The 25,606-nt window shown below is 52.7% G+C and overlaps 10 protein-coding genes and 1 non-coding gene across 11 annotated transcripts; 6 read left to right on the top strand and 5 right to left on the bottom strand.

The window, feature by feature from the left end:
• The first annotated feature begins 8 nt into the window (after positions 1-8).
• Positions 9-117, top strand: ATEG_10496. Its single transcript has one exon. It is a non-coding gene; the product is annotated as a tRNA-Thr (tRNA).
• Positions 118-636: 519 nt separating this feature from the next.
• gprD lies at positions 637-1,947 on the bottom strand (the record flags this gene model as incomplete). The annotated part of the gene is made up of 2 exons (XM_001208608.1): positions 637-1,320; positions 1,381-1,947. 2 exons carry the CDS (start codon positions 1,945-1,947, stop codon positions 637-639), a joined length of 1,251 nt encoding a protein of 416 aa, XP_001208608.1.
• A 1,747-nt stretch (positions 1,948-3,694) lies between these two features.
• aspf13 (allergenic cerato-platanin Asp F13) lies at positions 3,695-4,120 on the top strand (the record flags this gene model as incomplete). The annotated part of the gene is made up of 1 exon (XM_001208607.1): positions 3,695-4,120. One exon carries the CDS (start codon positions 3,695-3,697, stop codon positions 4,118-4,120), a length of 426 nt encoding a protein of 141 aa, XP_001208607.1.
• A 128-nt stretch (positions 4,121-4,248) lies between these two features.
• Positions 4,249-5,975, bottom strand: ATEG_01241 (NADPH-adrenodoxin reductase; the record flags this gene model as incomplete). The annotated part of the gene is made up of 3 exons (XM_001208606.1): positions 4,249-5,118; positions 5,169-5,603; positions 5,670-5,975. 3 exons carry the CDS (start codon positions 5,973-5,975, stop codon positions 4,249-4,251), a joined length of 1,611 nt encoding a protein of 536 aa, XP_001208606.1.
• Positions 5,976-6,387: 412 nt separating this feature from the next.
• On the top strand, positions 6,388-8,618 carry ATEG_01240 (uncharacterized protein; the record flags this gene model as incomplete). The annotated part of the gene is made up of 3 exons (XM_001208605.1): positions 6,388-6,561; positions 6,627-6,818; positions 6,867-8,618. 3 exons carry the CDS (start codon positions 6,388-6,390, stop codon positions 8,616-8,618), a joined length of 2,118 nt encoding a protein of 705 aa, XP_001208605.1.
• Positions 8,619-9,249: 631 nt separating this feature from the next.
• Positions 9,250-12,708, bottom strand: ATEG_01239 (uncharacterized protein; the record flags this gene model as incomplete). The annotated part of the gene is made up of 6 exons (XM_001208604.1): positions 9,250-10,504; positions 10,559-10,822; positions 10,868-11,630; positions 11,689-12,066; positions 12,124-12,316; positions 12,445-12,708. 6 exons carry the CDS (start codon positions 12,706-12,708, stop codon positions 9,250-9,252), a joined length of 3,117 nt encoding a protein of 1,038 aa, XP_001208604.1.
• Positions 12,709-13,719: 1,011 nt separating this feature from the next.
• ATEG_01238 (uncharacterized protein) lies at positions 13,720-14,374 on the top strand (the record flags this gene model as incomplete). The annotated part of the gene is made up of 4 exons (XM_001208603.1): positions 13,720-13,742; positions 13,837-13,941; positions 14,002-14,228; positions 14,286-14,374. The coding sequence occupies 4 exons, from the start codon at positions 13,720-13,722 to the stop codon at positions 14,372-14,374; spliced, it is 444 nt and encodes a 147-aa protein (XP_001208603.1).
• A 2,953-nt stretch (positions 14,375-17,327) lies between these two features.
• Positions 17,328-18,728, bottom strand: ATEG_01237 (uncharacterized protein; the record flags this gene model as incomplete). Its single annotated transcript, XM_001208602.1, has 1 exon — positions 17,328-18,728. The coding sequence occupies one exon, from the start codon at positions 18,726-18,728 to the stop codon at positions 17,328-17,330; it is 1,401 nt and encodes a 466-aa protein (XP_001208602.1).
• A 634-nt stretch (positions 18,729-19,362) lies between these two features.
• On the top strand, positions 19,363-21,044 carry ATEG_01236 (HET domain protein; the record flags this gene model as incomplete). The annotated part of the gene is made up of 2 exons (XM_001208601.1): positions 19,363-20,071; positions 20,245-21,044. The coding sequence occupies 2 exons, from the start codon at positions 19,363-19,365 to the stop codon at positions 21,042-21,044; spliced, it is 1,509 nt and encodes a 502-aa protein (XP_001208601.1).
• Positions 21,045-21,791: 747 nt separating this feature from the next.
• On the bottom strand, positions 21,792-23,657 carry ATEG_01235 (Lectin C-type domain protein; the record flags this gene model as incomplete). The annotated part of the gene is made up of 2 exons (XM_001208600.1): positions 21,792-23,531; positions 23,595-23,657. The coding sequence occupies 2 exons, from the start codon at positions 23,655-23,657 to the stop codon at positions 21,792-21,794; spliced, it is 1,803 nt and encodes a 600-aa protein (XP_001208600.1).
• Positions 23,658-24,043: 386 nt separating this feature from the next.
• Positions 24,044-25,328, top strand: ATEG_01234 (uncharacterized protein; the record flags this gene model as incomplete). Its single annotated transcript, XM_001208599.1, has 3 exons — positions 24,044-24,485; positions 24,547-25,103; positions 25,155-25,328. The coding sequence occupies 3 exons, from the start codon at positions 24,044-24,046 to the stop codon at positions 25,326-25,328; spliced, it is 1,173 nt and encodes a 390-aa protein (XP_001208599.1).
• Positions 25,329-25,606: the final 278 nt, after the last annotated feature.

Genomic DNA, 25,606 nt, shown 5'->3' with positions numbered 1-25,606 from the left:
ACATCACAGCCCTTATAGCTCAGTGGTATGAGCGCGTCACTCGTATCTGATTGGTTGGCTCGCCATCCAGTCAGTACAGCTATGACGAGGTCCTCGGTTCAATCCCGAGTGGGGGCACTCCTTTTTTGTTTTACTTTCTCTGTAAGAGTATTCCTCGTATTTACGTTTTCTTTTGAAAGATTTTATCTGCTATGTACGGAGGGGTGAGTTGGTGGCAAATCTCGACCAGGAGAGTCCATCACAGTTGGAGTACTCGCTTCTTCAGGCTAGTCCTGAACAGGAATCTGCAAACTCAGGTACCTCACGGGCCTAACCCTAACAGGGTCTCCTCCGTACGAACACATCTTGGCACGAGTCGCAGCGCTAACTCATTTCGGGAGTAAGCTTTCGCCAAGTGGGGAGGCGTGCAGATCGTTATGCCGGCGTAAAGATCCAGATGGACGTCAGCATGAGCAGCCGAGGATGTCTCAGAGTAATCTACGGGTACGGTAGTATGGTGCTCGGTATTAGGTATGTAAACATTATCGTCGTCGAGAATACGTACATGAAAGTTCGCCCTGTGGCATAGGAATGATAGTAACAGTTGGAGTATATACGAAGGAGAGACATAAACAATAGAAGTACCGAAAAGAGCGACTATGGACTGTCCCGCCCTCGTCGGTGGAACTCATCCGGATCCGCCGGCTCGTGCGAGATCTCAATCGTAGTCTCCTGGTACACGGCGTTGCGCATGTCGTGCATCTCCCAGTCGCCCTTGCGCACGATATCCTCGGTGGAGTCGGCGCGGTCGTCGTCGACCGTCTCGTTGATCGACTGCAGGCCACGGCGGAACCGCCCGCGGCTCTTGCTCTTCTTGGTGCTGTCGCGGCCCGTCGTGGAGATGTGCGTCTGGTACGCCTGCGACCCGGAGATCTGGTACAGCTTGTCGGACGCGCTGATCTCGGTGTCGGTCAGCAGGTGGCGGCGGGTGAGCGTGTACACGAGCACGTCGACCAGCCCGGACAGCCCCATCAGACAGCCGGCGACGGCGAAGTAGGTGCGGCTGGGGGCGACGTGGCGGGCGGTGGACATGCGGCCGGCGGCCAGCGGCAGCGACAGCAGCAGGTAGACGAGCGGGTAAATGACCATGTAGACGACGACGCGGTTGAGGCGCTTGAGGTTCTCCTGGGGCCCGTGGCGCAGCAGCGCGGCTTCTTTCATGCGCCGCCGCAGGTAGAAGAACATGACGCCGTAGAGGATGACGGTGCCGAACTCGGCGAGGAAGATCCAGAGGTAGTGCACCCAGAGGCGCTCGGTTTCGTGGTCAGGGGAGAGCCAGCACTGGAGTCTGTATTAGTGTGGGTGTTGTTTATTGAGTGGGTTTGGGGGGCAGGGACGCACCCAGCCTGCTTCGGAGATGACAAACACCTCGTCGCCGAACAGGCCGACGGGGATGAAGCCCAGGATCAGGATGAAGAGCCACAGGCCGGTGACACAGGCGATGAAGATGGGGAAGGGCAGCTGGCGGCCGCGCAGCACGACGGCGCCCGTGTGCAACGCAATCGCCAGCACGAACAGGCCGCTGCCCGGGTCGCCGGTCTGGATCCACCAGCCCTGGAGGTAGCACGCGGCGCTGGGCATGGTCACGCGGCCCTGCGAGGCCCAGTACAGACAGAGCATGAAGGCGATCGACTGCTGGATGTCGACGAGCAGCAGGTTGTAGATCAGCACGACGTACTGGTTGGCAGCGAGCGGGTGCTTGTAGTAGCGGCGCCAAAAGATGAAGCGAAAGGTCAGGAACGCCAGGAGGCCGAACGTCGCCACGAACGAGGTCAGCCCGATGATGCCAATGGCGATGAAGCCGGCATGGTCGGCCCCGTGGAGAGGCTCGGTCTTGGGCTGGACATCGCGGGACACGAGGGCATCCTGGCGGTGCAGGGCGTGCAGCGCGCGGATGAGCGTCGACATGCTTTGATCCAGGCCACGCCGAACAACCGAAACGAGCGTGGCAAGGGTCAGGATGCGCAGCTGACCGGCGCAGCGAGGCGTGAAGTATTTAACCCTTTTGTGGGATCGACATGGCTCTCCAGGAGACTGGAAATAACGGGCCTCTGGTTCGTCGCCGCCAGTCCCGGCGAAAAGGATCGCAGAGCTCTAACTAGTTACCCCAAGGCTTTGCCTAAAAGGGAAGCACAGGGCACTGGGTGTATGGGGCAGGGTGCGGTTCCATGGGCGTGGAAGTCTTAGCAGCGAACACCAGACGCACATCATAGTTAGCGGGCCATAGTTTGCACGAGGCATGGTCCACCGTTGGAGAAAGATGGTGTCTGACGATGCTGATCTCCCAATGGTTTGGAGATCTGAGGAAAAGGGGCCCATCCAGGTTCATATCGAGCGGATCTCCTCGTATCGAGAGGGTCCTGCTAAGTACCGATGCCGAACAGAGTATCTCACTGGCTGGCACTGATTTTGCAGTGGGACTATGGCTTTCTCCGAGGAAGCCGTAATTGCGCGAGCTGTTAGCGTCCTCTTCGTGTGTCTAGAAGCTGGTCTAGATGCTGTTTGGAAATCCTGTCAGTGGCTTAGACATCTTGGGCGAGACTGACGAATTTTAGCAGGGAGAGCAAGAAAGGAGAAGATGCTGTTGTATCGTCTCATGGTTCATACTTGAAGTATACCTGCAGGTGTGTATCGTGTGTATACTTCATTCGGAATTCCCCCATCTCCCCGATCACAACCACGATCGACCGTGGATTCAGGAGACACAAGCTCTGAACGGGGAAATTGGCAAAGCTTCGACAGAATATCGAGTCAGGAACATGTGCTTAGCACCTTGTGCACGCCATAGTTCAGGGTCTAGAGTCCGATCGTCCCGTCTCGGACAATGACCGCAGAGAATGACATTCCCATCAGACGGTGACACCAGACCGTCTCCATTCATCCGACCTCTGATATCATGGTTGTGGCATGATTGCATTCAGACACAGCTTCGCAAGACACTCAACATGCAAGGCCTCCACTATACCGACGATTGAGACATCCAGAGACAGGTCATATCAGGCATCCTGCCAACGCAGTCAGCAATCTCTGACATCCATTCTGGATCTGGAATCCTGTTGGTGTCACCTCATGGCCGCTTCTGCATCCTAATCTCATGATAGATGAGGCGGTCAACAAGCCGGCCGGAGGAGGCGTACTGGAACATTCCCTTGTGTCACTGGTGTCTCCTTGGCATATATAATACATACGGCAATCAGCAGACGATCTATTCATAGATCGCCTCTCTCCTCGCATACATCACCAAGAGGTCATTCACGGTGCAAGTCGGATGCCTAAAGCTGTATGTCTCACGCTGAGCAGCCTCCGACTGGCCCAAGCGGCGGTCACGGCGTCCCCGCATGGCCCTCCGCACATCAAGATGCCGTCTCTCCAACGTCCCGATGAGGGAACTGTCTCACTGCCATCATCGCGATTGATCCGGTTTCAAACTCCGCCAGCATCCGTTTCTATTCCCGGCAGTCCGTACGAGACATCAGTCGGACGCCCAGGCATGGAACGGATATACTACCTAGGTCGTCCGGGTCGGACCCCGTCAGACAAAGCTATATAAACCCATGCGCCATCGCCTCATGCCATACACCAGACCACTCAATCATCCTCACCCTCTCAACCCTCTCAAAACCAAGAAGCAATCAATCATCTACCAGATCTCACAATGAAGATCGCCGCCGCCACCCTCGCCCTGCTCGGCGCCCTCCTCCCCGCCGCCTCCGCCCAGCAGTCCGTCTCCGTCTCCTACGACCAGCGCTACGACGTCGCCGGCAGCTCCATGAACACTGTCTCCTGCTCCGACGGCGTTAACGGCCTCACCTCCAAATGGCCCACCTTCGGCAGCGTCCCCAAGTTCCCGCACATTGGCGGCTCCCCCACCATCCCCGGCTGGAACAGCCCCAACTGCGGCAAATGCTACAAGCTCACCTATGGCGGCAAGTCCATCTTCGTGACCGCCATTGATGCGGCCCCCGGTGGCTTTAACCTGGCTCTGTCGGCCATGAACGACCTCACCAATGGCCAGGCGGTGAACCTGGGCCGCGTGCAGGCGACCTACCAGGAGGTGGCCAAGTCGAACTGTGGCCAGTAGATGTGCCTTTTTTAATGGATTGAATGAGGTTCTTTCGGGATTTGGTCATGTAACGAGGGTGGAAGTGGGGATGTCATATACAATTCTACATGTCAGCTACATAATGTACATGTGATGCTATTTATATCTCACAACACATTCAACATCTCTTCGACCCGTCCAAATTTAGCCCGCAGCTTTCCCTTCTGGCGGCCCAGCTCCCGCTCCGCCGCATCAATCCGCTCCCAGTCCTGCCAGGTGGTCGCGCGCACGCCCAGTTTCTCCGCTTCGGGCCGCACGCCCTCCCATCCCAGTCCGGTGCTGGTGCCCGGCGAGTTCAGCAGAGAGCCCTCGCCCTTTTGACTGGCGAGGTCGGCCGTGATGGCGTCCGCGGTCGTAAACGCATCCGTCATGGTCGTAGCAATGACACCGGTCGGGCCGCGCTTGACCCAGCCGGCGCAGTAGACACCCGGAAGATGGGACAGGAGTGAGCCATCGGGAAGCCGTTCCTGGTCGCCCGTCTCCGCCGGCGTCGTGACTCGCCCGAATCCATCGTTGGGGATCACCCCGCGGCGCGTGTCGAACGGCACGCCGAGGTCCTCCAACCCAGGGAGCGGGAGGGATTTGTATCCCACGCTGCGGAAGAAGGTATTTGCGGGAATGTCGACATGAGCCGGCTTTCCACTGGACAAGTACTTCGGAGTCACCTTGGCGCTGGGGAGGTATGGATCGGACGGGTCGAGTTGATTGCGCGAGAACCTGACATGCGACAGGCGGTAGGGGTAGACCGGAGACCAGTTCAGGCACTCTGGCGACAGGAGGAAGTCGAGAGCCCAGGACTTGGTGGCGGTTGTTGGGTCGTTGGTAGACCCTTTGGCGAGGAGTTGCACGAGTCGCTTCTGTGCTCGGGGGAGGGTCGCCATGACGTCCTCCGGGGGGAACAAGTCCTTTGGAATCGGATCAAACGACACAGACGGCAGTTGGAGAAGCTCACGGAGTTCCTTGATGGTAAAGGCCGCCTGGAAAGGCATTAGTTGGGCACATGCGCTTATCCGGTCAACGAGCATACCTGCATGGGTCCACGACGGCCGACGACCCGAACCCGTTTCACCTTGCTATCTGCCAATGCTTCCAAAGCGTAGTCGGCGATATCCGTCTTGCGCAGAGCATCCACATCCGAGAGCAGAATGCGGGCAACATCAAGAGCCACGTTGCCTTGTCCGACGATCACGGCATTTTCCCCCGCGGTAAGGTCGGGTGCCAGATCTCGATGCTCTGGAAGCCCATTGTACCATCCGACAAACTCGCGAGCTGAGTAGACATTCCGCACAGCCTTCTCACCAGGTATACCCAACTCTTTGTCCTTGGGGGCGCCGTATGCGAACAGGATTGCATCGTAGTGGGGTTTGAGGGTCTGGAGGGGTAGCTTGTCGCCCAGTTCGACGTTTCCGATAAAATTGAAGCGGGGAGAGGCGGCGACTTCAGTGAACTTCTCTTCACAGTTCTAAGTTGCCTCCGGTTAATCGTTGGGAATGCTCGGGTTTCGCGGGTGTGACGGTAGACGCCATACCTTAACTTCTGGATGGTCGGGCGCCACGCCGTACCTCACCAAGCCGAAAGGCACCGGGAGCTTCTCATACATATCCACCACTGCATTTTCCGCCTTCGCGAGGAGTCTATATGCGGCGTAGAAGCCCGCCGGGCCAGAGCCGACAATAGCGACGCGATAGGGCCGGTCAGATTGGACGGTCTGACTGTAGTGACGCCGCAGCCATGGCAATTGCCGCCCGGGATGGCGAAGTTGTTGACGCAGAGGCAGCCGGATGATCTGCGCTGTGCATTGTGCACAGACGTACGGCGCCCGGCGGGAGTTCATCGTGGTTGAGCAGAGTGGAGGATGAATCATTCCGACTTGCGCATCGCTAACTAACCATGATCTCCGGAGAACGGCTCGGCGGATTACATCAGACACCACGTGACGCTATCGGGGCTGGTTGCCGCGCCGACTATCGCGATGTTGACTTTTCCACTTTGGGGCATGTCTCAGTACATCTGCAGGGCGCATGTGCAGCCCAGCTCCATCATCGCGTGTTGCTGCTTCTCGGACACTTTCTCCCCTCCGACATTCCACGTTCCACGGCTCTGTCCTTCATTTTTGTCCCCATCGTCCAGCATTCCGGCTCATCTTCTCCAGCATTCTTTCGTTCGCTTCGCATCGTGTCCACCTGTCGTCATCTCGCGTGGGTGGACGCCCCGCCGGTTTAATCACATAGAGCCTCGTCGCAACCATGGGCGGATCGTCGCCTCCATTCCTTTACGGTCCCCCAGCTTCACACAGCTTCTATGGTCCGACCGACCGTCCTTTCAACCCCAAGGCCGTGACAGAGGCGAGCTGGACTCGTCCCGCGCCCAAACCGAAGCCCAAAGGGCCGTTAATCAACTTCAATCGACACCCGGATTCTGTATGTGGAGGACGCTATGTTGGACTTTGTGCAATTGGAATGCGCTAACACAATGACATCCGCAGTACTGCAATATACCAGACGGAAAGTCGCGATGGACCCCGATGAGCCCTCGCACAAAGGCCAAGGTGTTCTACGGTAGAAAGGTCCAACTTGGATTTCGCGTTTTGGCTTTGCTAGGGGCTTTGGGGTCGTTGTTCTGCGCCATTGTGGTCAAAAACGTCCCAGCGGTGATGGTATGGATTATTCGTGCCGCTGTGAGTAGGACGTTCCTGTATGTGAAGGCATGAGCTAACACCATCCAGCCAGCAGTAGCTATTCTCCACGGTCTTTATGGCATCTATCATTTGTGTCGCTCTCCAGTTATGAGAGCTCCAGGATCCCAAGCTAGCTACATGCTGTTCGCTTGCGTTCTGGACCTTGGACTCATCCCGTTCTACGTGTTCTCGGCGTACTTGGGTTATATGCAATATGCAAACAGCGCCTACAACTGGAGCACTTTACTTGGATCCCAAAATGATCTGGTGCAGAAGATCGCACAGTCACTTTTCCTCCTGAGCGTGGTTAATGGAGGCCTTCATGCAATCAGTCTGGGCATCTCTATCTTCCTAGGCTTGATATTCCGCGAAATTTCCAAGTTACCTCCCGATTTGAACCCGCTGGAAGACAACCTCACAGCTCGTCCCCACAAGCGAACCAAGTCCGAGATAGCCGAAAAGCATATGAGCCAGTCAACCATGGATTCGGCCACGTCGGACGATCCGCTCATCGGCCCGCCCCGCAAGATGGCTTTCATGCACACCAGGGGCCAGTCATCTGAAGGAGGCTCTAGTCGGTTCTCCTCAGACTTTGCCGGAAGCCGACAGTCGCAGACTTTCTTTCCCTCCCAGAGCCCGCGGTCTTCTATCCCACAGATGCCGTTCAACCAACCCAGTGATCTGGTGGACGATTCAATGTATCAAATTCCCGAAGAACATCCAGACATTTTCACTAGGCCAACCTCTTCAATCCCCCGCGGTGCCCCCGTCATGGAGCCGTCTCCTACCGTCCCAAGTCGTTCCCTGTGTGCGAGTCCGGAATCAGACAACTGGGTGGCTTACTCATCTCGGGCAGCATCCCCAGTCGACAATGCCAATCAAGACGATACGGCGCGCCGTGATCCGTCTTCCGTGTATAGCAGGACGAACACGCCGGCGTCTGCGAAGGGTGGAATGATGGATTGGGTGACTGCTGGAGGCCGGGGTAAACTGACTGGTGAAACCATTAACGAAGATCGGGGAGAGTATGAGTCGGTCCCAATCAATGAATACTACGGCCACGACGATGACGACCACTACCGCCGGCAAAACGAGTTATACGACAGCATTGAGCAGGACATCAGTGACAACCGCATCAACATTTACCAGGACTATGATGACCATGAGGAACGCGCCACGGATCTTCCATTTAACCCGCTGGGAATGAACCCTCCAACCCCGCAGCCATTCCTCGATGAGAACCTAGATCACAGTCCCACGAACGGTCGCATGGTCCTTTCTGATATTCCCAACCTGTCTCCGACACCCCCGGTCACGGTACCCTCGCTTGAAGAGGAAAAAACGGGTCGGTTCTACGGAGATCTCCAAGAAAACACCGGACTCAACACGCTTCGCAGGGACAGCGGCTTCGGCGAAGACGCCACCGGACTAAGCCGGAAGAAAAGCAAACTAGTGAAACAGAAAACCCAAAAGAAGAATTCTTATGGTGTCCTCAGACAGACGGACGATGTTGACGTTGGCGAAGATCACGGTCCAAGTGGCCAATCCAACGGCCTTGCTATCGCAGATGGTGACCGCAAGGGTCGTGTCGTGAGTAACTCGGGGGCAGATCTCAGCCATCACCTCGGGACTGCTTCCTCGCTGTCCTATGGGAAATATATCGCTGGATTGGGCGTCGGTCGACGGCGGGATGTGAGCGGCAAGTTGGCGGAAGAAGGTCGGGGAGGTGTCAATAAGCCTGCTGGTCAAAGTCCAGCTCCGATCAGAGCTGCTGGATGGGCGCGGTTCGCTGGGCTGTGAGGGCCTGGGAAGAAGTTCGACGAAGATATGGAGGGGAAGGCAGATCTTGCACAGTTCTATGACGGTGTTATTTGGGATGGATCTGGTTTTGGTGGATTTGTAACGATGGATATGTCAGTAACTTTCTTTCTGAGATTACCCCTTGACGATGTTAGGTAGTGTAACTGGGCTCCCTTAGATAGTTGAAATTGTCAGGATTCTAACGCTTCAATTGATTATTGCGAGATAGGTCTTAAGGGAGAAAGGAAAATATATATATACATATATAAGAGTTAACTATGAATAGTAGCCCGTATCTACTATATTTAATATAAAAAGCAGTGATTGCGGTTTCTTCCTAGGAAGTAATATGTATTAGTATTATTCGGTAAGCTTTTCAAGTTATTAAGGTATCTACGTTCTAATCGACTTGGGCTTCTTGTTGGTAGTATATCTCTGTCACAAAACGGTCAATCGTATAGATAAGTTAGCACACTTGACTAACCATGCCCGCATGGCTCCGGTGCTTTCCAGGAACCAACGTTCCCCCTGTATGCCTCTACCTTCTAAATACCAGATTTACACGATATAGAGGAAGTATAGTTGTCTCAATCCAGAGGACTTTGTTGCAAGTATTCAGTATGACATGGAATCATGGTGCTTGCTGGCCGTTGGTATATTGAGCCTGCGAATATGCCTGCTCCTGATCTCGCAGGAAAGGATCAAGGCACGCCCGACCGACCCTGGATGTATGGTGCTTGCGCAAGATATCTGCCCTGGAAAAGGATTTTCCACAACCCCAAGAGTCTCCATTCCTCAAAACGCCACCGCAATGATACCTTCTTGCATTCATATGACTCGTCTTCATGTGACGCTTCATGTCGCTCAGTCTCGCAAAACTGACTTCACATTCAGGACATTTGCACGGCTGCTCAATCGAATGGGTTCGCAGGTGGGACTGCCAATTGTAACGTTTCCCAAAGACCTTCGAGCAGTGTTCACAAACAAACTGTGTCTGTCGTTGTCGCTTGGGTCGAGGCACATGCTGGTGAATGGCTTCTGTCTCCGATTCGGAGGATTCGGAAGATTCGATTGGGTTCGTTGAGGTTGGGACATCATTTTCCGGCATGGATTTGTCGATACTGCGCTGCACTTCTTGGTCGGTGGGGAACTCTTCGTCTTCGGCTGTTATACTCGAGTGTATCTCCTTCACATGCTTCTCTCGATCCGTTGCAGACGTAAACCCAATCACGAAGCCGGGGCAGGTTTCAATCGTGCAACGAAAAGGCCGGTCATGTCTTTGGATATGTTTGTCCCGTTCGTCCGCAGATGGAAACCCCACCGGAAAAAAATGGCAACTGAATCGAGGGCACTTGAAAAGGTTATTTCCACCATATTTTCTCGCAACTTCTGGCTGTACCTCGATTTGGGAAGATAGCATTCGCTCCAATATCCCACGAACATTTTGGACGATATCAGCGAGATCTAGAGCAATCTCATCCTGCTTCGTTGACCCAAAGCACCGTAACTGCTTCCTGGCTGAGACTACCGTTTGGGCGAGTTTGTCGTAGAAGGATAGGTTTTGGAAGAACTGTAGCCTCTTGTGAATTCGGTCCGACACTTCCAATGTCGCACGCGGGGAAGCCCAGTGAAACCCAACAAAGATTTCTAACGATTCAGCGAGATCCTTCATGAGCTGGTCCTTACCCTCTGCTCGGACCGCACCCGCTTCCAGATGCCGGATCCAATATAAAACAGCGTAGTCCATAAATACGTAATCGCCATTTAGGACACCTCGCTCCGTGGGTGGACCGAGAAAGGCGGGAAGATTCAGGTAATCGATGCAGAGGGATGCCAACTTGATCTCTTCGGCCGCTGGGTCAATGTGGCCTGCCTTTGCCAAAAATCTGCCAAACTCGGTATTAGCCCAGCACATACACATACATTCCTCTGGGGCTCACAGTTTAGTAGTCAAGTGAACGAACTCTAGGGTTCCGTCGGACCTGACTTCAACCAATGACCCGCAGAGATCTTTGGGAGCTACCACAAAACCTTCACGTCCAAAGTCCACTAATTGGTCCTCCAGATTGATTGATTTCAAACCTTGTATCTCGTGCCATTTGAGAGGTCTCTTGGCACACACAAGCCATCCAAGCAGCATCAAGGTATCTTTCATTGCCACAGCAGAGGACTGCTGCTCCATTCTCTCCATGATGCGTTGGTACCTGTTGACTTTAGCTTGCGATTGCACAAGAGTACAACGGACTCACGCTTCATCGATCCCCTTTGGGAACACATTAATGTCAAGTTCATCATTCAGTTGTCGCATTGAAGTCACTTGGGCCAGATTAATCCATACTAATTTGGCAAGAAGGAACATGCCTATATTGTTCGTCAGCCTGTAGTTGCATACTGGGTAAACGTTATAGAGCCTGCCGTTTGCGGACTTCGCTACGGTAGTAGCAATCCAGCCTAACTTTTCATCTGACAGCTCACAGAACTGTGCAAGGCGTTCTTTGAGCCTCCCGGCCTCCACCAGACTGTACCTATGGATATCCGGCTGGTTATCGCCAACTCGAATCGTGACAGTCTCTATGCCTGACAAGTCTTTTCGGGCAATGCCGTCATCCTGACTAACAAACAGGCAGTGGAATCTATCAGGGTCCTCTGCTGGAAGATCTTCGACCAAGGTTCGGAACCACTTGGTAATAGATTTGCGCTCCCCTCGTTCGCATTCATCCAAACCGTCGAGGATGATGTACGCGCTGTTGCAATTGCTGAATGCGAGATCCAGGAGCTCTCTAGCTAGCGCCTGTGAAGTGAGTAACGCTTCGCCACTATTGCAACACTTCTGATAAAATTGCAGCAATAGTCCTGGGTTTTGTTTCAGGAATTGCGCAAGCAAACTTCGAGCTAATGCAAGGAAATTGTCTCTCTCGGGGTTTTGGTATTTGCAGTAGAAGAATAACACTGTCGGGGTTGGCGTGAGCTTTTGGGCTTCTTCAACAATCAGCGAAGCAAGGATGGTCTTTCCTATACCTCTGTCAGGGTTATCTCTTGCATGGCAGTAGTGGAGTTGAACAAAATTTACCTGCCCCAGGTATACCCCTGAGCCACAGCAGAGGTGGGATCTCAGGAAACTTCCGATCGAACCAACGCTGGAAGGACGGATTGTTCAAGAGCCACCGTCCGGTGTCACCATGCTCGGATCTAATATGGGAAAAATGGTCCTGGTCATTCGCAACATTTGCTGGTCGCAGCCAATTGTACACTACATTTAAACGTGTTAAGTCTTCAACCCGCATTTCGCTGTCCAATGAAGAAGGGGCCGTTAGACTGAGCTCCGCATCGATTTCGGAGGGGTTTGCCTCCTTCTCGATCAAGCTTCCATGTCGGGCCAGGTTGAGAATGAGGCTGTCAAACCGGGAGCTGTATGTCTTCCATGTTTCATCGAACAGGCTTTTCCATTCTGTTCGTTACGAATTAGCAAAACAAGAAAGGAAACAGTTTGCGAAGTGATACTGACTTGGCTGTCGAAAGTAGATCAGACTGTCCCGATGTAGTTGAAGTATGTCCTTATACAGATACAACAGAACTCTGACTGTGTGAGGTTTTGCATGAAAGACCCCTTTGTACTGCGAGAGTAGGGGAAGGCCCTCGCCAACACGTTTGTATAGATCCAGGAGTCCATCGAAGGCCTTCTCGTACTCATCAGCTAACTAGCTGCTATGTTAGCCAGTGACGCGCTTCTGTTTGAAGATCATGCCCTACGTTTAGCAGGAACTCGATAGGGCCCTGTTCACAGGTCAGTTCTTAGACTCTGGGGCATCTCCAGAGAAAGACTGACACAGAGAAAGGGAAGGATGTCACTCTTCGGGAAGAATTCTTCAACCACCTCTCTGTACTGGTCTAGCGCTTTGAGAAAGGGCCCCATGCGACTAGGGTCCTGGAGCCGCCGCTGGGAGTGCTGCTTCGTTTGTAAATCTCCGATGCTTTTCTCAAATTCCTCAAATGAAAAAATTGCGAAGTTCTTCTGATCCTTCTTCGTCCAGAAATTCCTAAATTTCTCGCTCTCGCTCTCCAACTCGAGTGCATCATGGCTGCTAGCCATGGCCGGTTAGATTTGCACTGTTCAGATTCAGAAGACGGACAAAAAAGCGAGCAAGAACGACAAGGCTGGAAAAATTTCGAACTGGTCTATCAGCGCTTGGAAATCAGCTGACTGATGACCAGGGGGGTTGAAGCCGACAAGGCTGAATCTCGACAGAAGCAGCGCACTGCCCCAAAATTCATTTTCGGACATGTTAGGCCGCATCACTCCGTCCAAGGTCATAGTCAAGAGATAACCTGCCTCAGCTGCTACAAATAAACCAAAACCTGACAATACCACCAGCAAGAATGGAAGGGACAAGATCTTCTCTGAAACGGCCCTGTGTGTTCGAAGAGGAAGAGGGCCCGAACTCTCAATGGACCAACGAGACGTGGAACCCTGAACCAAACCAAATAATTTGTTTTGGCAGTGCAAGTATAGATCCCAGCTAACGCGGTTCTGAGCTAACTGCCCTACAGATCATTAACGTGGAAGCTCAAATATGTAGCCGGAGAACATGGAGCGAGCACGAAATTCGCTCCAACAACTCAGCACGGCCCATAAGCATCGTGCAAGAGGGCGATTATTTTGCCTTGGATTACTGTGGTGACAAAGTAGCACGCCTCAATAAGGGGTTATGCAAACATCTCCGTGGTCTCATTTCTAGAGTGCCAGTGCAAATTCGTGGATACGTGCCAGACGAGCACTGGTCGAGAATTGCCCAGCAGGATGTCTGTCATCAATCAACGATTTTGCCCCTAGAGATTAACGTTTACAGCACCCGAGAAGATGCTGAAGAGGCTGGCAGCATCCTATCCCGAGCTGGTATCTTCCTACAGCGCCCTCTATACGGGCTGGATGGGGTCGATTACCACAACCCACATCTTCTTCAGGTTGAAGCGCACCCAGAAGTGCTAACAACACCACCACTGCCAGTTACGCAAGATCCGATCGTGACTCCTGGTCTGCATGTAGAGACATCGGCCCAGGTTAAGGAATCAATCGACTCTATTCTTGACTCGCTGACACACCATGTGGACACCCAAGAAATACCAGTAGATGGTCGTATCAAGACAAAGCTTCTAGAGTAGGTCGTTTCCCGATGAATACTAGGGATTCTCATTACTGACTTTTTTGTGATAACCACAGCCACCAGAAGGAAGCTATTGATTTTGTTTTCCAGCGAGAGAAAGGGCAGGTCCCCTCTCAATTGAGTCTTTGGAAGTATAACGACCGGGACATGGATGAGCCTTTGTAAGAGCCGCAGTACACGAGAAATCCCAGAAGTTATCAGCTGACGGTGCCATTTTTCAGCTATCAACATGTCTTTAGTGGAGCCAAACGCCGCCAACCGGATGAGGCCAACGGCGGTATCATTGCAGATGAAATGGGCCTTGGGAAGTCTTTAGTTATCCTGTCAACAATCGCCGGCTCTCTTGACCGAGCAGAGGAATTCGTTGCCTCGCAGAACCAATTGCTCTCCACTGGACCGCCTCGCACATATCCCTCCAGGGCAACTCTTATTATAGCACCGTCTTCACGTAAGCAAAGATTGGATGTCATACGAAGCTACGGGACACTCACTAACGAGGGGTCAGTGTTGATTAATAACTGGATTGAAGAAGTTTACAAGTATACCCCCCCCCCGCATTTGCATCTAGTATGCTTCTTGCTGGCTAAGGATTGAATAAGGCACACATATCCGGGAGGCTTACGGTTCCACAAGCACCTGGGCGTGGGGAGACATGCAGAAGCAGCTCGTCTTTCTGAGAAAGACATTGTTTTTACCACGTATGCTACAGTGGCAGCGGAGGTATCCCGCGGCAAAAGCGCGGTAGCACACATCAAATGGTTCAGAATTGTTCTTGATGAAGGTACCTGGGAACGCCAGACCTCCATGCTAGCTCGTTATCTAACAAACCCTCCAGCGCACGATATTAGGAATCCCACCACGAACCAATTTAAAGCCATCACCAGTCTTTCGGCACAGCATCGCTGGTGCCTTACGGGCACTCCCATCCAGAACAGCCTTGAAGATCTTGGGTCCTTGGTCTCTTTCCTGAAGGTTCCTATACTGGAAAAGCCGCCGTTGTTTCGAAAATTCATCACCAACCCAACAACTTCTGATTCGAAAGCTTGCTTTCAAAACCTCCGAGCTCTGCTCCAGGCCATCTGCCTTCGGAGAACCAAGGAGATTTTGAGATTTCCCCAGCCCCCTACAATATTCCGCAGGCTGCCTTTCACACCTTTGGAACAGGCTGCGTACGACGAGTTGCTATCAACATGCAAGACTAAAATGAACATGATAGTCAGTAACCGCAGACATGGATTCATTAACTCTACAATGCTCGAGTCACTTTTCAAACTCCGCCTCTTTTGCAACAACGGCAACACAAGCGTTGTACCCCATCCAGAATGGAATGACCTTCGTGAACACTCAAGCGAAGCGTTAGCATACCTGGGCTATCACGATCAGAACATTTGTGCGTATTGCTCTGAGACTATCTATTGTATCAGCGACCAGTCGGGGACTGACGGGGCGAAATTCCTACCATCCTGTTGGCATCTGGTCTGCAGTAGCTGCCTACCTCACCAAAGTGCAGGAAACGATAATTGCCCGATCTGTAATTCAGGCGATAACTCGAATTTTCCTGTCTTCCCGCCTACCACTGGGCCTAATACGCATCCATTTGCGGCGGGTGGAAATGGCGTACCCTATTACTCTTCAAAGCTGTTGGCGCTCGTGTCCGATATTCGTGCTGGCACTGAACACAAAAGGTATCGAATCTTTCGACATGCACGATTCTTCGTACTAAACCATTTTTTGTTTTTGGCCTTAGTATCGTCTTTTCTGGCTGGAAGACCACTCTCACCCTTGCTGGTGAACTTCTTCGTCACCATGGAATACGCCTTGACATGATCGAGGGCTCCCTTCCCTTGACTGAACGTATCAAGGTGCTGAATAACTTCCGAAATGTCAATGGACCAAACGTCCTTCTGATGACCTTGGGGACTGGTGCTGTGGGGTAAGTGTTTCCCAGTCATCATTGCTGTAAATTGTCTCCAGTTTATTAACAAATGGTCAGACTGAATCTCGCGATCGCGTCCCGCATCTATTCTCTTGAGCCACAGTGGAATCCGTCTATTGAATCTCAAGCAATTGGCAGAGCACTTCGATTAGGTCGGACGACTCCTGTGGTTGTCTTTCGGTATATCATGGCCGGTACGGTTGAAGAGGTCAGTATTCCCAAGCTACTGCTTTGATTAAAACGCTCATCTGTTGCAGAGCTATGTGTTGGATCGGCAGAAAAGAAAGCTTCAGCTTGCGAGTGGTGGATTTGGTAGAGCGAAAACTCTGTCATCTGAAAAGAACCCATTTCTGGTAAGAAATGCAAAGAATGTGCCACCCAATCATTTTCTAATAGCCATAGGAATTACTGGACGTTGATTTGGCGTCACTGAGACACTAATTCACTCGGTAGCGTTGGCACAATTGCGTCTACATAAATGCTTTATTTCCTGGATGGTGAAAGAAACGTCGGACTCAATCCCGCCGTGGTTTTTTGCAATATCTGCTTGTAGGCTATTATCTGTAAGACGAGTTCTGTGACTCTAACTGGCACTATATTCACCACAATCATAAACTATTTGGGTGGCTTGTCTTGTGTCGTCTCTGAATGCCTGGGCATAGATTAGCCATCAGTTATGGCGAGTTGGCACAGCCGCACCGCGGCTTCTATCTAAATACTCTGTACGTGTGTGAAGCGGACTGTCTGCATATTATTGAGCAGCGGCAGGCTTTCTCACACAGGTTGGGACTCCAAGTTCCGTTTCCTAGCATTGCTGGGTCTTGGTCCACAGCACTGCCTCTTAAATTACGGCTCAGCAGGCCGCAGACCCACCCCTCGTTGCGGCCAAATGAGAACCAAAATCTATCAGCTGAATAGATACTCGGAGTGTGATTGGATATAACTGGACCTTTTGCTGCAGGCAGGGTGATTAGAACCTCTTCAGCTTTGAGCACTGCCTCTTAAATTACGGCTTAGCTGTTGTATTGCGCTGTGAGGAGACGACAGGCAAAGAGAACCAAAATCTACCAACTGAATAGATACTCAGACTATAATTGGATATAACTGGACCTTTTGCTGCAGGCAGGGTGATTAGACATCTCTAGTTCGGAGCACTGCCTCTCAAATTACGGCTCAGCATGTCCCGAGGGGCTGTGTGGGATCGACAGTCAAGAGAACCAAAATCTATCAGCTGAATAGGTACTTAGAGTATGATTGGATATAACTGGACTTTTTGCTGCAGGCAGGGTGATTAGACCTTCTTTAGTTTTGAGCACTGCCTCTTAAATTACGGCTCAGCAGGTCGTCGAGGGGCAAGATGAGGCAAGAAAAACAAAACCCAAATCTATCGCCTGAGTAGATAATTAAAGTATGATTGGATATAACTGGTGGTCAGGCCTCTTCCGCTCTGATCGCTGCCCCCCTTTATCAGAGTGGGGAGTTGGCCAGTAAACACTTATGTGGACGAGGATCTTATCAAAAGAGGCCTGGATATACATTCTAATTGAATCTTCAACTGGATTGAACTCTTGAATTAATGCGATTCAGCGTTTTGGATACTGATATTAACACTTACACACCATCACTCCGGGGGCCGCATTCCCTTTTCAGCACCTCTGCCGCTGCAAGAGATGCTTCTGAGGCTAGCTTAATCCATGTCATATCATGGGTATTGAATTCCCCCGTCAGTTCTACCCCCCGAAGACAACCGAGCCAAGCTTCTCGTCGAGGATGTGGCACCATGATCTGGTCCATCCAACAAACAATGCTAGTGTCGCTGAATACCTGTATAGCGCCTATCATTGCCGTTCTTCCCCCAAACTTATAGGATTTGACAGCCGCCTCGACCCCCTCGCGCTCCAGCCAGTCGTGGGGTAGGTGTGGCCCGCGTAGAATCCAATGCAACGCCCAATGTATCCCCAGGAGTGCCACCAAACACACACCGTCCCAGCCTTTCTGCCCAGCGACAAAGGTCATTGCCGCAAATTGCAGGATGTTGGCAAACCCGAACCAGCATGCCAGGAGGCGAGCCTTCTTTCCCTCCGGAACGACAACCATTGGTTTGTTAAACATAGTGTCCACCACGGCTCGGTCCCCAATGCACAAGTGCCATTCTGTGGCGTTTTGGTGTGATGCCACGAGCATGCAAGCATCATGATTCTCGGTGCTCGTCAAGTATGTGGAGGGCCGGCGAAGCGGGATACCCTGTGCAATCAACTCTGACACCGAGGCGCAAATGAGGATTGTCGCCGTTCCGAAAGATCCGAAGGTAAGTAGGAACACTGCAAGGCAAGTCTGTATTACAAAGGACGATATTCTATATGCTTTGAACATGCGAACCCGGTCAAATCGTTGCCTGAGTGAATTCCCCTTTGGCTTGCGGTAAAATCGATATATATGGAGAAGCTGGTATCGTCGGATAAAGTCTTCGTCAGTTCTAGGTGCCTCGTTTCTGATATCGAGATTTTCAGGTTGAACTGTGGGATCTCCTTGTTTAATGTCGCAGCTATTCTGCCCCGATGAGGACTCCGGATCATTCTCCTGGGGCTTTGTAACCAGGGTTTCGGGCATCCGTTTCGGGGGACGTTGGTCCCGACTCTTAAGGTAGCTGGTAATGGCAGCACTGGCAGCACCATTTGCACACGGAAATACACTTCCCCATTTGACGTCCCACACCATCCGGCTCGAGCCTCCCTTGGTGCTTGCATAATCGAGGAATTTCGAACCTCTTTCTAGCAGTCTGGATATGCCAGAGAGGGTGCCCAACCGGGGGAATAAGCCGATGTGCAATCTGCCCAGCAGTGCTATATCTCCTGTCGTAATGTAATCGTCTCGCTGAGTTGCTAGGTGGCACACAAGAGGGATAATGGCAGCCCATTCCGCTAAGAAATTCGGTAGAGGCGGGCAAGGCACCGGTGGGACGATGCCCAGCGATCCCCCGCTTGCTTCGGATCCCGAAGAGAAGATGGACATTCTTCGTTCCTTCACTTTTGGTGGATAGTGCGAGTACAATGATTTCAAAGTTGATGCGTTCTGTTCGATATAAGGGAACCCGGATGCTGTGAGGGGTTGGTAAATGCAAAAGCCTGTCGCCGTTAGTTCGAGCTAAAGATGAAGATGAAGCAAGCGACTATCAAGGGTCATTTTTGAGCAACTATTTCTCGGTGTTGATGAGGGACACCACAGACCTGCCGGAGCCAACGCCCGGGCACTGTCAGCCTGATATTGGGCGACGTGGGTAGCCTCGCAAAGAGCTGGATTCACATGATTCATAGCCAATCATCACAGGTATACAGAGCCTCCCGCGCCAGCAGTCGGACCAAGCCAGCGTTGCTCACATTGACCTAGATTCCACTATCGGAAACTAGATACATCGGATAGCCATCCGCAGCCAAGCATATATCTGGCAAAGCTACCCTTTTATCCTACAGTCATACTCTCAGGGAACTTCACTCGGTCTTCTCGCAAGATGCGACTCCTTAAAACAGCAACGTGTGAGGTGACCGAAGCTAAAGATATCCCCAGCCCGTTCCCTCATTACGCCATTCTCTCTCATACCTGGATCTCCCCGAGGGATGAAATCACCTATCAAGATACAAGAACGAGGATGGCGGATATAAAGGATGATCTGTTCAAGCAAAAAGGCTGGTCGAAGATCAAAAGTTTCTGTACCCGTGCCAAGGCAGATGGCTGGGAGTGGGCCTGGATGGATACATGCTGCATTGACAAGACCAGCACCGGTGACACCCAAGAAGCCATCAACGCGATGTTTCGATGGTATCAGGACGCTGGGGTCTGCTACGCGTATCTTTCCGACGTGGATGCAGGGGGGTTGGAAGCAATTGGTGGCCATTCCGACCCTCACTACGCGAGACTCAAAGAGTCCTTCGTCAAGGCCAACTGGTTCACCAGAGGCTGGACATTACAGGAACTGCTCGCTCCACACTACTTGATGTTTGTTGACCAGCACTGGCACCATATCGGTACCCGAGAGAGCTGGGCCCTCGAGATCAAGGAGGCCTGTAACATTGACAGCCGCCATCTGGTAGATTTCAAGCCGACGGAACCCACATCATGTTCCATAGCAATGAGACTCTCCTGGGCTTCTCGACGTGAAACAACGGTAGAAGAAGATGAGGCCTACTCGCTCTTGGGTCTCTTTGGAATCAGCCTGCCCTTGATCTATGGCGAAGGAAGGTCACGGGCCTTCAGCAGGTTCCAGCGTGAGCTGATCCTGACTTACAATGATGACTCCATCTTCGCCTGGAAAGCAGAACGACCATCCGCTGAGCAATTTCCTCATCTACATTGGACAGGTTTGCTCTCCCTGCAGGAGAACATTTGGTAGTTCATTATTGACCCCCACTTGTAGAATCAGATTCCAGATCGGGGATCCTCGCACGCTCAGTCAAAGACTTCTGGGATGCATCAGCAATTAAAGCGTTTGGCTATTATGATAATATCTTCTTAATGACTAACCGAGGGTTAGAGATAAAGGCAAAGCACTGGCGGCACGAAGATCATTCTTCCTGCATCGTCCGGCTCAATTGTGGCGAACCGCCCAGGGGACACATTGGCATCCTGCTCCGGCAGGTGAACGATACGCATGAAAGAATCAGTATCGACAAGCTTTGTGATATTGAAAACATGGATTTTGCTGGCTGGGGAGAGCCGAACAACACCCCTCTTCTCGTCAAGGCCGGTGGACATTCAGAACCTGACCCCTGCCTATCGGTATTTGTTTTGGAATATCCAAAGCAGATCCAGATTGAAGGAAAGTATCTAGTGAGGTTCGGACCCTCTGCTGTGGCGGGAGAGATACAATCATTGCCCAAAAGTTCGTTCCTTCAGCACGCCACGGACAGAGAACTGTTGCTAGGCCCCGACCAAATAGTCTTTGTCAATATTAGGCTTGAGTCCAAGGAGAAGGAATTGGCGTATGACGTTATCATCGATCTCACAGAGAACAGTTTTCCTTCTGTCGGCATCCGTAGCCGCTCGGAGGAGAACTGGGAACGTCTAGATCATCCCCTAGGCTCAGCGTCGGGAATTTATGAGTTCTTGGCAGATTATCTGCATCAGCAAGTGCCTGGTCAACCGATGTGGCCGTTGAATCCCAGTATCAGGGCAGAACCTTACGTTGTTGGGGTTCGTCTTATTCCGCGGCCCCCAAAGGGGAGGTCACTTAATACGTCCCCCGAGAACGCAAGATTCGTGAGACTGAGGGAATACACTGTCAATATCAGTGTTGAACAAACAGATAACTATGCTGAACCTATGTCTGAGTGAGATGAAAGTTATCGGTGGGGCCGGCCCTGCTACCTGCAGTTAGAGACGGATATATAGTCGTTCGTCCTCCTGCAGGACATTTTGATACAGACAGGCAGAGTTTAACTGATATTGGGGTTCATAATGTATATGAATGTAAGAGACGAGCATGGTAGCAATGGATTATGATATCTGTACGTGTGAATAAATCATCCTCCCTGGTTGGAGGCGACAGCAGCCATCGGATGATAATGGGTGTATTATCTCCCCAGGTTAGCTCTTAGCAAGGCTTGGCCATAAAAATAGCCTGTTAGGGTATGTTATCTTTCCTTGGATACGGCTGCTTCTACAGGGTATGGAGACAATATAAGGGTCTCCATAAGACCCCAAGTCTATGCTGCAAACCCAAAGCTTCTCCTTTCTTAATCTTATAGAAAACGAATAACTATACTTCGCGGTACATTGCTCACTAACAATCTATAACGAATACCTTATTTATTATTTAAGGCTGGGCGGCCACGGGCCTTGCACAGACGGTACCGAGTCTAGGCAGGAGTTGAACTACTTCCTCCGGCGGACCGTTTGTGGACAGTAAAAGTAGCCCGTAACTACTACTCCTAATATAGGCGGTAGCTGCGGTTCCGTCCTCCACAGTAGCTTTGCATGTATTAAGCTGTTAGCAGTAAATGAATGTCTTTGCATCCTGTTATTAAATTATCACATATCGATTGCGTAGTGGCCTAAGTCCTACGACGATATATATACACATTACGACGGGACACCCTCATACTCCCAACCCTGGATAACCCGCTTGCCGCGACGCGAATTGCGCCGATTCGCATTACACTTGACAAACAGCGTCAATGCAGCAATAATACAAATCACAATACCAGCGATAGCAGCGACCAGCACCGTGCGCTTCTCCAGCTGTTGCGGATCAGACGCGTAGGAACACTCCGCGTCCGGGCCGCCCGTGACCCAACACGACGGAATATCCAGAGAATTAAAGTCCAGCCAGACCTCCCTTAGCGCGGGGTCGGTCGACGTCGGGTCGATGGCATCCGCCGACTGCGAGAGAAGATGTCGATAGAGGTACGTGTTCTCGAGCCCCGTGCGCGGCACTGCCATGGAGGAGTTCTCCGGGCATGCGTTCGCGTACGCATCGCCGTAATCATACAGTCCGTCCGACAGCATCCACGTGAACGGCAGATGGCCGACGCGACACGCCGCACGACGCGACTCGCTACAGTTGGCGGAGCGCCAGTGGCCCTGCAGCGACATGTCCATGACCGCGCAGCGATTCCTCTTGGGCGCGTCCATGTCCTCTGTGATGGAGGAGTCGTGGGGCTCGCCGATGTCCCAGGCCCACGAGGACGACAGGGAGATGTTGCGGTAGGGCGCGGCGTCTGCGTCGGCGGTGACGTTGAAGATGGTGTCGTTGAGGGTAGGCGTCAGGCCACAGGCGGTGAGGTTGACGACCATCGCGGAGAGGTCGGCCAGGCCGGCGGACTGGTTGAGGCGGGATGGGACTGGGATGCGGCTCGATACGGCCCAGGAGGTGTTCACCTGTGATACCAGGGTCGCCTGCGGGTTGTAAAAGCAGCCGGAATCGAGGCTCCCGCTGTCGGCGGAGGCGACGGGGACGATGGAGCTGAGGTACCCCGGGGGGAAGAGGACTTCGCTGTCGTCCGGCACGGGGACGTAGTTCTGCAGCTGCGGGTCGATGGTGCCGTACTCCAGGAGGAGGCGTTTCTCGCGTGCGAGCTGCACGTACTTGGTACACGGCCAGCCATCGGGAGTGCTGTGGGTGCCGTCCGCGGCGACAATGGTAGTGAAGTACTCCGCGATGGGCTTGTAGCCGTCGTCAACTTCGTACCAGGAGTCGTTCAGGTTCTGGCGCTCGTCGGCGAGCTGCGCCGGGGTGTATATGTACGCCAGGAGGCGGTCGTCTATGAGCTCGCCGACGCGCTCCGAGCCGACCGGGAGGTCGGTGTTGGGGACTTCGGAGGCGGGCTCGTCCGGCGTCTCTGGGTCGGCGGCCACGTGGAGGTTGAATGAGATGTAGCGGGTGTAGACATTGAGCTGGGAGGTGGTGCTCTTGAAGTAGTCTTGCCAGATGTCGACCAAGCTGGAAAGGTCGAAATTTCGCGAGCATAGGTAAGGTCCCAGCTGGACGAGATGGGCTCCGGAGTCTGTGACGATTTCGGTCACTTTCCCCTGCGACACACCGGCTGTCGCCGTGGGCGTTGCAGAGGGCAAGGCCGACGTGACGGTCTCAACAGCCGCGTTCGCCGGGATGCGCACGGGACAGAAGGTCCATGTTTTGGATGTCACGGACCAATATACGTCCACGATGAAGCGGCGATACCCGACAGCCAGCAGGTTCGATATGCATCTTTCGGCGGCTGTGTCTTCGAAGATGCCGTTGCCAAAGCATGCCGCCCTTATCGATACCGCCGAGCTCGTGACGAAGTTGATAGGGATTTGGCCGGCCACATCTCTTTCACTCTAGACGAGTATCAGTTAGATTTGGTACTCAGGCAGCCCCAAAATTCCTCGAGGGAAACGTACTAGGAAGACAGCGGCCCATGTAGAATCTACAAGGGAGCCATCAGGGTTGTATGACAAGGGCATGAGCTGCGGGGGGAGAGCAGCGGAACTGTCAGGTTATAGGTGCTGTATACATGACAGACAGGGGATTATGGCAGTCGCGCAGAGGCAGCGACAAGATATCCGATGTCACTTAGGCCAGGGTGAAAGAGGGAGGAGAAAAAGAGGACAAGGAGGATGTCTTCATGAGAGACGATAAAGGATGATGTACGGAGAAGAGGAAATCGCCGAAGGCGGTGAGCGCATCCCGTTTGAAACAAACACCATCTGGCCACTTCGCCGATCGTCGTTCATGTTTCAACAGATCTCCCTTGTCTCCTCGCCTCTCCTACACCTACGTTTTCATTTCATTCCGTCCCCTCCTGCTCTTCCTCTCGTTGCCGTCTATACGCTCATAGCTCTAAATCACAATGGCGGCGCCAGGTGGGCCATCCCCCCAGCAACTCGCCGCAATGCAGCAACAGTTCGCTGCTGAGGCCGCAAAGCGAGGAATGACCCCCGAGGAGTTCGCCAAACAGCAGCGCGAACAGCTGAACGCCGAAGCGGCGAAGCATGGCATGACGACCGAGCAATATGTCGCCCAGCTGAGAATGCGCGCGATCGCCGCCCACCAGAAACAGGTCGAGGCTCAACGACAGAACCAGGGATCTCCCCAGCCTGGACAGTCTGGAGAAGCTTCTGCGCAACAACCACAACCACAGGCTAGAGTTCAACAGACGACACATCAGGTTCCCGTGAACCCATCGAACCCCCCCGACCCGAAGGCGATCGCTGTGGCCAACTTCCTGCGGTCTCAGAACCTGAAGACGAGGACTTGTATTATGGATGGACAGAGAAAGGACTTGTTCAAAGGTATGTTTCGTCGTTGCTCCGTGAACACGCTGTTTGATGAAGGCCTAACCTTCCTTGACAGTGAAACGCGCTATCCGTGCTCTGGAGTCTCCCGCCTATGCCAAAGCTGCCTCGAAGAAGGGCTCGCTTCTCCCTCCCGTGACAGATCGTGCCTCCGCAGAGAATGCTTTCAAACTTCTTCCGCTCTCGCTTCTCGCCTTGCGCGTCTCGAAGGTCGATCCCCATGCTGGACACAACCACGCTAAGCCGAAGAACCGCGTCAAGGGTCTGTGGACCGTTAAGATCGAGCAACACCAGGAGACTGATCCCATGATGCACTACGTGTGGCTCTACGAGGGACCGCAGTGGAAGCAGAAAGTCATGGCTGGTGCGGTGGTTGCGGGTATCTTTGCCATCGTTCTCTTCCCGCTGTGGCCTATCATGTTGCGACAGGGTGTCTGGTATCTGAGTATGGGCATGGTGGGCTTGCTGGGCCTGTTCTTCGCCATGTCGATCTTCCGTCTGATACTTTTCTGCATCACTGTCTTTGCTGTTCCTCCTGGTCTTTGGCTCTTCCCCAATCTGTTCGAGGATGTTGGATTCGTGGATAGCTTTAAGCCCCTGTGGGGTTGGCAAGAGGTATGTTGTGGCTATGATCGCAAGATAGTGTCTTACTAATTTCTGTCACAGACCAAGAAGAAGAAAAAGAAGTCCAAGAAGGTGACGGCGGATGACTCCAAGACTGAGCCGGCTGCAGCAACGGACACCACCCCGTCCGCGACTACCACCGCCACTCCTGCTCCAGATACCTCTGGCGCGGTGAAGCGCGATTTGGCGGCCAGAGTCGAGGAGGCAGATGAGTAACGCGGTTCATGTCAGCTTCGGGTGGAAGTGCATATGGATGGTCTGAGGAATGAGATTACTTTCGGCGAGCCTGTACCTTACTTTTTGCATTGCAGATTTATTAGTATTTGCGTAGGGGATTACTTGGGAAGTACGGATAAAATGGCAAGATTCAATGACATTCAATGGTTTCGTCACCGATGAGATGACCGTATCGTATGTGGTGCGTCTAACCCGACTATATATTTACGATACGTTATGAGCGTCCAGGCCTGTCATCCATTACCAGTGGCAAGACG

Source organism: Aspergillus terreus, genomic scaffold (genome assembly GCF_000149615.1).
Source record: "Aspergillus terreus NIH2624 scaffold_2 genomic scaffold, whole genome shotgun sequence".
In the NCBI taxonomy this organism is placed as follows: domain Eukaryota; kingdom Fungi; phylum Ascomycota; class Eurotiomycetes; order Eurotiales; family Aspergillaceae; genus Aspergillus; species Aspergillus terreus.
Note: the sequence above shows the minus strand (reverse complement) of the source record. Positions and strands in the feature narration are given on the sequence as shown.